This window comes from Ranitomeya imitator, chromosome 4 (assembly GCF_032444005.1).
Source record: "Ranitomeya imitator isolate aRanImi1 chromosome 4, aRanImi1.pri, whole genome shotgun sequence".
In the NCBI taxonomy this organism is placed as follows: Eukaryota; Metazoa; Chordata; class Amphibia; order Anura; family Dendrobatidae; genus Ranitomeya; species Ranitomeya imitator.
This window is the reverse complement of record NC_091285.1, coordinates 352,242,824-352,257,296: the sequence shown is the minus strand read 5'-3', so window position 1 is coordinate 352,257,296 and position 14,473 is coordinate 352,242,824. Positions and strand designations below refer to the sequence as shown.

Here is a 14,473-nt window from a genome sequence, read left to right as displayed (position 1 = left end):
ATCCTGACTTGTAAGGACCGCAGGGTTGATACACCCTCCTCTTGCTCCATTGGCGAAAGTTCGGTCTATGTCTTTATGTTGTTGATCGGACCTTCTCAGCAAAACTCCGATGACATGCATTCGTAAAAATGTATATATGCTCTTGTGTCTTGTACATATGTATATTTGTATATTTCCTGATTGTTTCCTTTTTCTCTTGATTTACCGCAGCGATATTGTGAACAAGGCCACGAGTTGGCCGAAACGTTATTTTTCCTATCGCTTCAGCATGAATTTTCACTTGTGAATAAAACTTTACACTTATTCAAGCAACTTCAATATACGAGTGCAGTGATTACTTCATTCTATGGTTTATGGGACTTTTATGACCCGTTCACTAGCACCGTGACTCACAACTGTCGAGTGCTAGCTTTCGTTATCTACAACATGTTCCTGTATGGTCAGACACAGCCATTACACAGTACACAGCAGGGGCACATTTTATAATATCATCAAAGGAACGTTTTTTGTTCAAAACATCCAATTGTGGAAATTATTTTTATTGAACACCAAAAACAAATTTTCTGTTTTCAATTATCACGTATGACATGATAATTTCATTTTATAACTGCATAGACAAAACATCACAACTTCAATTCACGAGCCATCCATTAGCCGATATCCCAACATTCCAGAGAGAAATATTTTCATAGCAGTTCTAGAAAAAAAAGGAGTATCAAATTTGTTTTGGGGGGGAAGGAGAGAAGAGTGAGGGGAGACGAGAGCTAACAATTGGGGAATAACATTGTATATACTGTATTCTGTCTCTAATTAGGAGATACCACAGTCTATAGTATAATCAATAAAATGATCAGAAAAAGAAGATCTAAGAAATGATAAAAAAAAGTTAAAAAAAACTTAAGTTTTAATCACTATTTTTTATTCCCAGTTAAAAAAATAAATAAATATATTTGGTATTGTTGTCTGTAAAAATTCAGTCTATCAAAATATCAAATAATGCCAGTTGTGTGGTTTCTTGGCTGCTCCACTTTCCCCCAAAAATGCAATAAAAAGTGATCAAATGGATCCCTTTACACGCAAACCAATTTTGTTTTACAAAGTTTTTAATTTTTTTTTAACCTCTAAAAAAAAAAAAAAAAAAAAACGTTTTAATTCAAAGAAAATCTTTCTGCCGGTTTGGGGTATGTAACCTGAAGACCGTATGAGGTAGAGGTTAAAACACACATTTCAGCAATGCCTCTCTTGTCAAGCTCTGAGGTTTTGTTTGCTTACAATGATTGTTTTAGCAGCAAGAGGTTATCATTGCTGTGACTAGGCATGAGCCCTGGTCCCACACGTCCCCTCCTGTGATAGACAGCTCACCATCTATTGACATTGTATATATAGAGCCTGGGTGGGCAAAGGGCAACATTCTCAGCTCTGCTTCATTGCTAAATCTAAATATTCTGTGTGAGAACTACTGCTCCCAGTAATCTAGGTGATACATTGTTGGATTCAACTACTCTTTGCCTTCATCAGGCTGCTCTCAGATGAGGTAGCCAAATTCTGCTGACCGATTCCCTTTAATATTGCCGTAATCATACTGATCTGGAGAATCATATTGTTAGGTCATTTCTTCCACCCAATAAACTCAATAAAGGGTTATCAAGGCTCCACAATGCAATGAAGTATTTTCAGAAAATTAGACATGAGACTAAGGTTACTTTCACACTAGCGTCGTTTGGCCTCCGTTGCAATGCGTCGTTTTGGAGAAAAAACGCATCCTGCAAAGTTGCCCACAGGATGTCTTTTTTCTCCATAGACTTGCATTAGCGACGCATTGTGATGTATGGCCACACGTCGCATCCGTCGTGCGACAGGTGCGTCATGTTCTGGTGGACCGTTGGCACAAAAAAGTTCCATGTAACTTTTTTTGTGCGTTGCGTCCGCCATTTTCGACCACGCATGTGCGGCCAAAACTCTGCCCCCTCCTCTTCAGACATTACAATGGGGCAGTGGATGCGTTGAAAAACTGCATCCGCTGCCCCGGTTGTTCATTTATTTCACAACGTCTGTCGGTACGTCGGGCCGACGCATGGGGACGGCCCCGTACCGACGGAAGTGTGAAAGTAGCCCTAAGCAACTGCTTTCTTGCTGCATTTTTTTCATGGTGAACATTAACTTCAGTTGAGGCTGACAATGTGGCTATAATGAATACAGTGCGTAAAGTGAACATCTGTGTTTGATCACAATAATATTAATTACCGTACCTAAGTTTTTCAGACGCTTGCAGAGAAGCAAACTGTTAAACTGGTAAACGTGATGAAGGCTGCTGTTTCTGTTAAATGTCAGCTGCACAAGATGCATTTCTACAGAACGTTAAGTCATTTTAAATGATGTGTGTAACGTATATCTGAATGTACACGTAAGATTTGAATGGAAGAGATATTAGTCACGTACTTGATGTCTAAACTGAGCTATTGCCATGCATTTTCATATTACTGGATCCATTAAAGCTGCATTTGCGATCTGCTGTCAGATGTGACTGTTCTAGTCATATAGAGAACGCAAAGCATCAGGAACTAATGGACATCTTGAGCTAGAGATGAAACACTCTGTAGCAGAAAAAAATGGAGACGTTTCTTTTACTTTGGCACTTTTCTTAACCCCTTCCCGACCTTTGACGCATACGCTGCGTCATGAAAGTCGGTGCCAATCCGACCCATGACGCAGCATATGCGTCATGGAAAGATCGCGTCCCTGCAGGCCGGGTGAAAGGGTTAACTCCCATTTCACCCGATCTGCAGGGACAGGGGGAGTGGTAGTTTAGCCCAGGGGGGGTGGCTTCACCCCCTCGTGGCTACGATCGCTCTGATTGGCTGTTGAAAGTGAAACTGCCAATCAGAGCGATTTGTAATATTTCACCTAAAAAAATGGTGAAATATTACAATCCAGCCATGGCCGATGCTGCAATATCATCGGCCATGGCTGGACACACTAATGTGCACCCACCCCACCCCTCCGATCGCCCCCCCAGCCCCCCGATCTGTGGTCCGCTCCCCTCGGTCCTGTGCTCCGCTCCCCCGTCCTCCTGTCCGCTCCCCCTGTGCTCCAATCACACCCCCCGTGCTCCAATCACACCCTCCCGCACTCCGATCCCACCCCCCGCACAGCGATCCCCCCCCCCGTGCTCCGATCCACCCGCCCGCACAGCGATCCCCCACTCCGTGCTCCAATCCACCCCCCCGTGTTCCGATCCACCCCCCCGTGCTCCGACGGCCCCCCCCGTGCCCTGATCTCCCCCCCCTTATACTTACCTGGCCTCCCGGGGACCGTCCGTCTTCTCTCCTGGGCGCCGCCATCTTCCAAAATGGCGGGCGCATGTGCAGTGCGCCCGCCGAATCTGCCGGCCGAATCTGCCGGCCGGCAGATTCGTTCCAGAGTGAATTTTGATCACTGAGATAGGTTATATCTCAGTGATCAAAATAAAAAAAAAAAGTAAATGACCCCCCCCACCCCTTTGTCACCCCCATAGGTAGGGACAATAAAAAAAATACATATTTTTTTTTTTTTCCACTAAGGTTGGGGTAAGAACTAGGGTTAGGGTTAGTAGGGGTAGGGGTAGGGGTAGGGTTAGGGGTAGGGGTAGGGGTAGGGTTAGGAATGTGCACACATATTCTGGTCCTCTGCGGATTTTTCCGCTGCGGATTTGATAAATCCGCAGTGCTAAACCGCTGCGGATTTATGGCGGATTTACCATGTTTTTTCTGCGCATTTCAATGCGGTTTTACAACAGCGATTTTCTATTTGAGCAGTTGTAAAACCGCTGCGGAATCCGCAGAAAGAAGTGACATGCTGCGGAATGTAAACCGCTGCGTTTCCGTGCAGTTTTTCTGCAGCATGTGTACAGCGATTTTTGTTTCCCATAGGTCTACATTGAACTGTAAACTCATGGGAAACTGCTGCGGATCCGCAGCGTTTTCCGCATCGTGTGCACATACCTTTAGAATTAGGCTATGTGCACACGGTGCGGATTTGGCTGCGGATCCGCAGCAGTGTTCCATCAGGTGTACAGTACCATGTAAACATATGGAAAGCCAAATCCGCTGTGCCCATGGTGCGGAAAATACCGCGCGGGAACGCTGCGTTGTATTTTCCGAAGCATGTTAATTCTTTGTGCGGATTCCGCAGCGTTTTACACCTGTTCCTCAATAGGAATCCGCAGGTGAAATCCGGACAAAAAACACTGGCAATCCGCGGTAAATCCGCAGGTAAAACGCAGTGCCTTTTACCCGCGGATTTTTCAAAAATGGTGCTGAAAAATCTCATACGAATCCGCAACGTTGGCACATAGCCTTAGGGCTAGGGTTGGGTTGGAATTAGGGGTGTGTTGGGGTTACGGGTGTGTTGGGGTTAGGGTTGTGATTAGGGTTACGGCTACAGTTGGGATAAGGGTTAGGGGTGTGTTGGAGTTAGAATTGAGGGGTTACCACTGTTTAGGCACATCAGGGGGTCTCCAAACGCAACATGGCGCCACCATTGATTCCAGCCAATCTTGTATTCAAAAAGTCAAATGGTGCTCCCTCACTTCCGAGCCCCGACGTGCACCCAAACAGTGGTTTACCCCCACATATGGGGTACCAGCATACTCAGGACAAACTGCGCAACAATTACTGGGGTCCAATTTCTCCTGTTACCCTTGTGAAAATAAAGAAATGCTTGCTAAAACATCATTTTTGAGGAAAGAAAAATGATTTTTTATTTTCACGGCTCTGCGTTGTAAACGTCTGTGAAGCACTTGGGGGTTCAAAGTGCTCACCACATATCTAGATAAGTTCCTTTCGGGGTCTAGTTTCCAAAATGGGGTCACTTGTGGGGGGTTTCTACTGTTAAGCCACATCAGGGGCTCTGCAAACGCAACGTGACGCCCACAGAGCATTCCATCAAAGTCTGCATTTCAAAACGTCACTACTTCACTTCCGAGCCTCGGCATGTGCCCAAACAGTGGTTTACCCCCACATATGGGGTATCAGCGTACTCAGGAGAAACTGGACAACAACTTTTGGGATCCAATTTCTCCTGTTACCCTTGGGAAAATAAAAAATTCTGGGCTAAATAATTATTTTTGAGGAAAGAAAACGTATTTATTATTTTCACGGCTCTGCATTATAAACTTCTATGAAGCACTTGGGGGTTCAAAGTGCTCACCACACATCTAGATAAGTTCCTTTCTGGGTCTAGTTTCCAAAATGGGGTCACTTGTGGGGGGTTTCTACTGTTAAGCCACATCAGGGGCTCTGCAAACGCAACGTGACGCCCACAGAGCATTCCATCAAAGTCTGCATTTCAAAATGTCACTACTTCACTTCCGAGCCCCGGCATGTGCCCAAACAGTGGTTTACCCCCAAATATGGGGTATCAGCGTACTCAGGAGAAACTGGACAACAACTTTTGGGGTCAAATTTCTCCTGTTACCCTTTGTAAAATAAAAAATTGCAGGCTAAAAGATCATTTTTGAGAAAATAATTTTTTTTTTTTTTTCATGGCTCTGCGTTATAAACTTCTGTGAAGCACTTGGGGGTTCAAAGTCCTCACCACACATCTAGATTAGTTCCTTTGGGGGTCTAGTTTCCAAAATGGGGTCATTTATGGGGGATCTCCAATGTTTAGGCACACAGGGGCTCTCCAAACGTGACATGGTGTCCGCTAATGATTGGAGCTAATTTTCCATTTAAAAAGCCAAATGGCGTGCCATCCCTTCCGAGCCCTGCCGTGCGCCCAAACAGTGGTTTACCCCCACATATGGGGTATCAGCGTACTCAGGACAAACTGGACAACAATATTTGGGGTCCAATTTCTCCTATTATCCTTGGCAAAATAGGAAATTCCAGGCTAAAAAATCATTTTTGAGGAAAGAAAAATTCTTTTTTATTTTCATGGCTCTGCGTTATAAACTTCTGTGAAGCACCTGGGGGTTTAAAGTGCTCAATATGCATCTAGATAAGTTCCTTGGGGGGTCTAGTTTCCAAAATGGGGTCACTTGTGGGGGAGCTCCAATGCATAGGCACACAGGGGCTCTCCAAACGCGACATGGTGTCCGCTAACAATTGGAGCTAATTTTCCATTCAAAAAGTCAAATGGCGCGCCTTCCCTTCCGAGCCCTGCCGTTTGCCCAAACAGTGGTTTACCCCCACATATGAGGTATCGGCGTACTCGGGAGAAATTGCCCAACAAATTTTATGATCCATTTTATCCTACTGCCCATGTGAAAATGAAAAAATTAAGGCGAAAAGAATTTTTTTGTGAAAAAAAAGTACTTTTTCATTTTTACGGATCAATTTGTGAAGCACCTGGGGGTTTAAAGTGCTCACTAGGCATCTAAATAAGTTCCTTTGGGGGTCTAGTTTCCAAAATGGGGTCACTTGTGGGGGAGCGCCAATGTTTAGGCACACAGGAGCTCTCCAAACGCGACATGGTGTCCGCTAACGATGGAAATAATTTTTCATTCAAAAAGTCAAATGGCGCTCCTTCCCTTCCGAGCCTTACCATGTGCCCAAACAGTGGTTTACCCCCACATATGAGGTATCGGCGTACTCAGGAGAAATTGCCCAACACATTTTAGGATCCATTTTATCCTGTTGCCCATGTGAAAATGAAAAAATTGAGGCTAAAAGAATTTTTTTGTGAAAAAAAAGTACTTTTTCATTTTTACGGATCAATTTGTGAAGCACCTGGGGGTTCAAAGTGCTCACTATGCATCTAGATAAGTTCCCTGGGGCGTCTAGTTTCCAAAATGGGGTCACTTGTGGGTGAGCTCCAATTTTTAGGCACACGGGGGCTCTCCAAACGTGACATGGTGTCCGCTAAAGAGTGCAGCCAATTTTTGATTCAAAAAGTCAAATGGCGCTCCTTCCCTTCCAAGCCCTGCCGTGCGCCCAAACAGTGGTTTACCCCCACATATGAGGTATCAGCGTACTCAGGACAAATTGGACAACAACTTTCGTGGTTCAGTTTCTCCTTTTACCATTGGGAAAATAAAAAAATTGTTGCTAAAAGATAATTTTTGTGACTAAAAAGTTAAATGTTCATTTTTTCCTTCCATGTTGCTTCTGCTGCTGTGAAGCACCTGAAGGGTTAATAAACTTCTTGAATGTGGTTTTGAGTACCTTGAGGGGTGCAGTTTTTAGAATGGTGTCACTTTTGGGTATTTTCAGCCATATAGACCCCTCAAACTGACTTCAAATGTGAGGTGGTCCCTAAAAAAAATGGTTTTGTAAATTTCGTTGTAAAAATGAGAAATCGCTGGTCAAATTTTAACCCTTATAACTTCCTAATAAAATAAAATTTTGTTTCCAAAATTGTGCTGATGTAAAGTAAACATGTGGGAAATGTTATTTATTAACTATTTTGTGTCACATATCTCTCTGGTTTAACAGAATAAAAATTCAAAATGTGTAAATTGCGAAATTTTCAAAATTTTCGCCAAATTTCCGTTTTTATCACAAATAAACGCAGAATTTATTGACCTAAATTTACCACTAACATGAAGCCCAATATGTCACGAAAAAACAATCTCAGAACCGCTAGGATCCGTTGAAGCGTTCCTGAGTTATTACCTCATAAAGGGACACTGGTCAGAATTGCAAAAAACGGCAAGGTCTTTAAGGTCAAAATAGGCTGGGTCATGAAGGGGTTAAAATTCTAGAGACAGACACATGTAATCTGCTCATAATTTAATATTTAATTTGGATGAAATATTGTTGATACCATGTCACACTTGCCAAATCCCTGGGCGCCAAAACAGGTGAAATTACTCAAGTGACCACATTTTGGAAACCACACCCTTATGGAATACATCTAACATTGAGGTGACCATTTTGCACATACTGGTGCTTCACAGAATTGTTCTCAAACCTTTCCCAGAAAAAGCCACTTCAGGAAATTGCTGCTTAGGCTGCTGTGCCAGCGGTTTTGCCTTCTTTCTTGTGGCTTAACGCAATACTGTTAGAGAATGAGCATGTCACTTCTTTTAACCGTTTCAGGGTTTCCCGAATCCCTGATCGAATTTAGACATGACATAAGACAAGCCATGCAGAACAATGTCATTTTGGCATTGCAGTGCACTATATTCGTTTTATGGGATGACTTTGTGGCACTTTTTCTGGTGGATTCTGGGCTGAGTTTGCCTGTTAAAGATGGACCACTGTTTGGGTACACAGCAAAAATCCATGTTTTTCTTATATGTAAATGAGCTGTTAGAATCTGTAGGCCGGTCACAGACTTGCATGAGAATCGGCTTGTTTTAAATGAAAAGAGGTGTTAACAGTATGATACATAATGGCCCCTCTCCCCTAATCTCACTACAGAGCTATGAATGATTATAACTGGCTAGTGATGAGTGAACGTTCTCAGACATAGCGTTATCAGAGCATGCTCAGGTGTTATCATGCGAATCATGTAGCCGCAGGGACTCGAACATATTACTCAAGCCTCCTCGATACTCTGATAACACATGAGGGATGCCCGTATAATGCTACATCCAAGCACACAATCTCAACACTGGTACATCTGCAGGTTCCTCTCAGTGCCTCAGTTTCCATCTCACAGGCAGACAGGGTTGCAATGTGACAAAGCTGCGAGAACTGCAGCAAATGTGTTTGTAAGGCTACGTTCACATTGGCGTTCCGCCAATGTGCGTCGCTGTTGCGCCGGCGACGCAGCGGCGACGTGCCCCTATGTTTAACATAGGGGAACCGTGCGTTTTTAGGGTGGCGTTTTTCGACACTTGCGTCGTTTCCGACGCTAGCATCGGACGCAAGAAAATGCAACAAGTTGCATTTTCTGTGCGTCCGATTTTGGTCAAAAAACGACGCACGCGTCGCAAAACGCGCGCGTTTTTTCGTGCGTCGCGCGTTGCGTCGCCGACGCAGGGCGGCGCAAAGCTAGTGTGAACGTAGCCTAAGAAGACAAAGTTCAGTTCTACTGTTCCGTATTGGCTACATGTCTCACACTGGTAATGCCACCTTTTATTACAAATTAGCTCTGTAGGCAGATTCTCATATAGAGAAGTGTCCGGTCCATAGTCTTGAACAACTCATTTACTTATAAGAAAAATGTGGCTTTCTCTGGAATAAGGCAGATATTAAGGTATCACTTTATTAAGCTTCCCATGACCTGCATGCCCATATAAATGGCATAGAAGGATTGATCCTACTGACAGATTTAATAAATGTCTTGAGCTATGTAGTTTTCAAAATGGGGTCACATCTAAGGTGTTTATTTGACTATTTAATGTGAGAGCCTCTGTAATTGTGGGTCAATGCGTCTTAATCAACCAATTAGGCCTCAGATGCCCTTGGTACTCCTGAGCACTGTTATGACAAGACAAAAGGGTGAAAGTGCTCACTACACCACTTAAAGGGAAGGTGCCACCAGTTTTCTTGTATCTTGTTTTTTTGTGAAATTAAGCTTAAAATAGTAATTAAAATGTATTAATGCAATGTTTGCACTGTTTGCAAACATTTCTATATGAAAAATATTATATATTTTTCTACAAATATACATATTTACCACTAGGAGGAGCATTTTCCATTTTAGACCTCAAGCAGCTATAGTAAGATTTAGCAGCTCTGCCCCAGGGATATTAGACCACCCAAAAGGGGAGGGAAATGGTGATGTCAGCAGTTACTGCCCCAACAGTAAGAATGAAGAGCAGCATCACAGGGCAGCGCCATTTTGTGTGTGACTGCCCTGTGACCTGCTATCACCAGCAGTTACTGCATCAGAGGCACAGCTTGTTTACAGAGGAGCAGAACACAGTGGGCTCAGCAGCATTTTTTGTGAATAACATTCTTGCCATCCCCCTCCCCCCACCTTAATCCCTGTCCTGTCAGCTGCCCTGCTCTCTCTCTCCAGGTGTCACCTCCCTCTCTGCAGGCTGTAAGTGCAGTTTACAGGAGATCACAGGGACTGTGTGTGAGGGGGAGGGGGAGACACGGCAGGAGAAGCACACAAAGCAGCTTGTGAGGAGCAGAGGACGTGCCTGCTTGGAGTACAGAGGAGCAGTGAGGGCTTCTGTCCTGTGATAGAGAGCACAGGGCTATAATAAAATGGCAGCTAGTCACACCTACAGCAGTGAGTTGTGCAGCCCACAGAGGCGTGCCCAGCTCACTGCTAATGCTGCTGCAATGTTACAGATAGGGTCCGTGCTGGTCTATTATCTCCTATGTCCATGGGGTGCCGTAATCTGACACTGATAGTGCCCTGCTACTGCTGCAAAACCAAGATGTCAGCCCCCAGTGCATTCTTTAAACTCATATAACACATGAAATCTGTTTCACATGCATTTCAAACTTGCTTATAGCAGCATGTTATGCTACATTACAGTGATTTATTAATGACCTACAAACACGGTACCTTCCCTTTAATGAATACCTTGAGGAGTATAGTTTCCAAAATGGGGTCATTTCTTGGGGCAGAAAAGTTCTGGCACATCAATGGCTCTGCAAATGTAACAATGTGCAGAAAACTATTTTCAACAAAATTGAGCTAAAAAAGCAAAATGCCACTCCATCCCAAGTCCTCAAATCGTGGTGTATGACTAACGTATAGGGTAATGCTGTATGCATAAGAAATTGCTTTATAAATTAAGGGTACTCTCTTCTCTTATTACTACCTCTTGTGAAAAAAATGTTCCAAAACAGAGATACTTTTATAGAATTTTATAGCGTTCTATAATGAAAATTGTTAAACAGCCGTGGTGTCAAAATGCTCCTGAGCTGGAGGCTTGTTGAGTTTGTTTTTTCTCTTTTGGCACTTCAAGGTAAACTTAAATAATGCCTGACAAAATACTAATAAAATGAGGCCTCAAAATCCATAAGGTACTCCATTGTTGCTGCACATGTGAGTTACATAACACACTATGGATGTTTTAAAACACTGATACAATAGTATAATAAATTCTGAGTTGCATTTGTTATCTCCTTTAGGCTATGTGCACACGTCAGGATTTCTTGCAGAAATTTCCTGACAAAAACTGGACATTTTCTGCAAGAAATTCGCATGCTTTTTTTTGCGTTTTTCTCACTTTTTTTGTGCGGATTTTTCCGGAGGTTCCAAATGCAATAATATAGTGGGAAATCCGCAAAAAAATCCGCAAAAATCCGAAAAAAACATGAAAAATCCGAAACGTGTGCCCACATACCCTTATACAGAAGAAAAAATTGCTTACATTTTTATATCTGCATTTTTCTTTACTGTTTTACGACTACATTGCTTTTATTCCTTGACACATAGAGTTAAAATACTCCTATATATTTTATTTTTAATAATTTAAGGGGTGATGTTTCAGCATAGATTTATTTTTGATCATGGGACCTAATATATGTGTATAGGCCCCAAAAAGTCACCTAAGAACTGAATCGGTCTCTTAAAAAATAGGTTTTTGAAGGTTTCGTAAAAATATATTAAAATGTTCCCTTATCCTACCATGACACCCTTCTTCCCCCTCCCTCTCCTTCCTTTTTTGCCTCCCCCCTCATTTTTTTCCCTCTCCCCGCCCTTCTTTCTCTCCCCCTTCCCTTAATATGTATGTTAACATTCAATAAAATTATTGGAAATGAAAAAAAAAATAATGGGGGGAGGGGAATCAAAATTTTGTACTGGTGGATATGTAGTCATAATTCATAGTGTATAATTTTATTTTACAGGTGCATTCTTCCTGTATGCAGGCTTTGCTTCTGTTGGACTCGTATTTATTTATGGATGCTTACCAGAGACTAAAGGAAAGAAGCTGGAGGAAATTGAATCTTTATTTGAAACCAGACTTTGTACATGTGGTGCCTCTGAATCTGACGAGGGGAGGTATATAGAATATATTCGCGTTAAGGGAAGTAATTATCATCTTTCTGACAATGATGCTTCTGATGTGGAATAATTTTCCTCGGCAGATGCATACTAATGATTTAAAAGCCTTCTGGAGAAGGACCGCTATAGGTGACCTCACAGTCCTGCTTCTGGTCTGGTTCTCTTAACAGTTCAAAATGAACTTACTGAAATCCTGTTTGTTACTGATCTGAAAGGACAATGCCGTCAATGAAAATCAGCCATGATTCTGCTTGTTTCTTTTTGTTTTCTTTCCATTCATCTCTGCATTGTATTTATTTAACTGTATTTATAAACTATACTGACGCAACATCTCTAAGTTAGCAAAATATTTAATTAATGCTCATTTTAAGTCTTCCTTTTGTTAATGCCATAAATATGTTGGGTACGTGTACCTTCCACTTACAATGAAATAATGTGATCAAGATGGAAATGAACAAAAATATTACACAAATCAGATTTGGTGATCTCTAAATATATGAACAGTGAAGGAAAAAAATTCTATATATATGTAGCTAAAATCTAAATGTAACATTCCAATAGAAATATTCGTGTGATATCTGTCTCTAGTAACATTCCAAGTAGGTGTCAAAGGACTTACATGGAAAAAAGCACAACTGAAACTTATTTTCCTGACAGCCAAGGTTGCATTTTTATATACCCAGCAGATGCTTCATGTTTTCTGTGCCAAGTATTTTCATGAATGTAAACAAATGAAACAGGTTTCAAGTAGCAATTAAAATGTTTACATAAGTATTCAGGTTAGTTATATCAGTCATGAAAAGTGGATTTTAAATTCAGCCATCAAGCATGTTCATAGTCATATTATGGTCAAGTATGAGCGGGGAAAAATTGTGGAATACTCCATTAGACTCCAAACATACTAAGGTAATCTTTCCAGCATTTTGTGATACCCAATGGAGCCTTTATGGCAGTAGGGGGGAATTTTAAGACTTGCATTTTATAGGCCAGTCTCTACAAAAAAAAACCCTTTAGTACAATACGAGTAATCTATTGTGTGTTCTGTATTGTGATCTTAATAAATTGTGCACAACTTAAGCAGTTCGTGGGCCAGAAATTCATATCTATGTCTACAATTTCTGGCGTAAATAATAGTAAAATTGGTGGTCCAAGTGGCCACAGCCCTTCTGTTAAGCTCTATGCATTTTCAGAAAAATGGCATAAGCAGCAAAAAAAAGTTGCTAGTTATGGTTTGCTCAATAATTTGCACTTTTTTCTCGCCAAAAAGCTGATGTAGAGAAATGATAAATTACCCCATTTTATCTACTAATCTATTTACCTCTTGCTATGCTAAGTAAACATATTTTTGTGATCACTTATCAGAAACTACCAACAATATGTGATAAAAGGATAAATCTTGAAAATATATTAAACTGTATGGTATGGCCCCCGATGTAACCTGAAAGAAAAGAAAAACAAATTAGATTATACTCACCTGGGGTGGTCCCGGTTCAGGTCCGATGGGCGTCGCAGGTCCGGGTCTGGCGCCTCCCATCTTAATGCGATGACGTCCTCTTCCTTGCTTCTGTCACGGCTCCGGCACAGGTGCACTGATTAGCCCTGTTGAGGGCAGCGTAAAGTACTGCAGTGCGCAGGCACTGGGCCTATCTGACCTTTCCCGCCGCCTGCGCACTGCAGTACTTTGCTCTGCCCTCAATAGGGCAGAGAATTGCGCCTGCGCAGGAGCCGCGACAGAGGCAAGGAAGAGGACGTCATCGTATGAAGATGGGAGGCGCCGTACCCGGACCGCCCCCTGATGAGTTTAATCTAACTTGTTTTTCTTATGTTTCTTATGTTTGTATAAATAAAAATTATTATTATGTTTCAAGTTACATCAGGGGCTTATCTACAGCATTACAGAATGCTATAGATAAGCCCCTAATGGTGGTGGCCGCAGTTGATAGCGGCAAAATGAGGTGACAGATTCCCTTTAAAAAGTTTGATCGTTCTGACAGATTCTCTTTATTATATTTATTATTTATTATATCTGAACCATCACATAAAATACACAAAGATGTGTAAAGTACTGCATAAAGTACTGCATTAGATTAACTCAATTAATAATTGCCATTTTTCATTTTTATAACTATTTTTTATTTTAAAGTTGTCCAATATTATTTAAAAAAATCATTTTTGTTGTCTTCTATTTGTAATCTACAGCAACTATTGCAAAATGCATTTTTTTCATAAATTTATGATTTTACTGTAAGTCCATATAAAGGAAAAAATGGTCAAGCATGTATTACCCCATCCAATTTGAGAGAAACCTGACATTTTAAAGTGTGGGTTTTTAAAGGGAAGCTATTATTTGAAAATGACCTGTTGTTTAAATCAGGTTTTTGTGTTTAGATTTTTTCAATTTTGGCAGTGTTTTTTTTTTCATAGCGCACTCTGTATATACCGTATTTTTTGGACTAAAAGACGCACTTTTTCCCCCCCAAAAAAGGGGGGAAAATGTGGGGTGCGTCTAATAGTCGCAATGCAGGCTTACCTAGGTGGCAGAGGTCCGGTGGCAGAGGTGCGGTTGCGGGGGTGTGGCGGCAGAGGAGGCGCAGTAAGCGGGGTCCCTTTCCCCGGTATGGTGATGCAG

At 41.9% G+C, this 14,473-nt stretch overlaps 1 protein-coding gene across 1 annotated transcript in view; it reads left to right on the top strand.

Annotated features, from left to right (window-relative positions):
- Positions 1–13,382, top strand: part of SLC2A13 (solute carrier family 2 member 13) — a 312,281-nt gene extending 298,899 nt beyond the window's left edge. Inside the window, exon 10 of the mRNA XM_069765010.1 lies at positions 11,688–13,382. Coding sequence (XP_069621111.1) covers positions 11,688–11,914 — 227 coding nt within the window. The 3' untranslated portion in view covers positions 11,915–13,382. The remainder of the gene's footprint in view (positions 1–11,687) is intronic.
- The last annotated feature ends 1,091 nt before the right edge of the window (positions 13,383–14,473 follow it).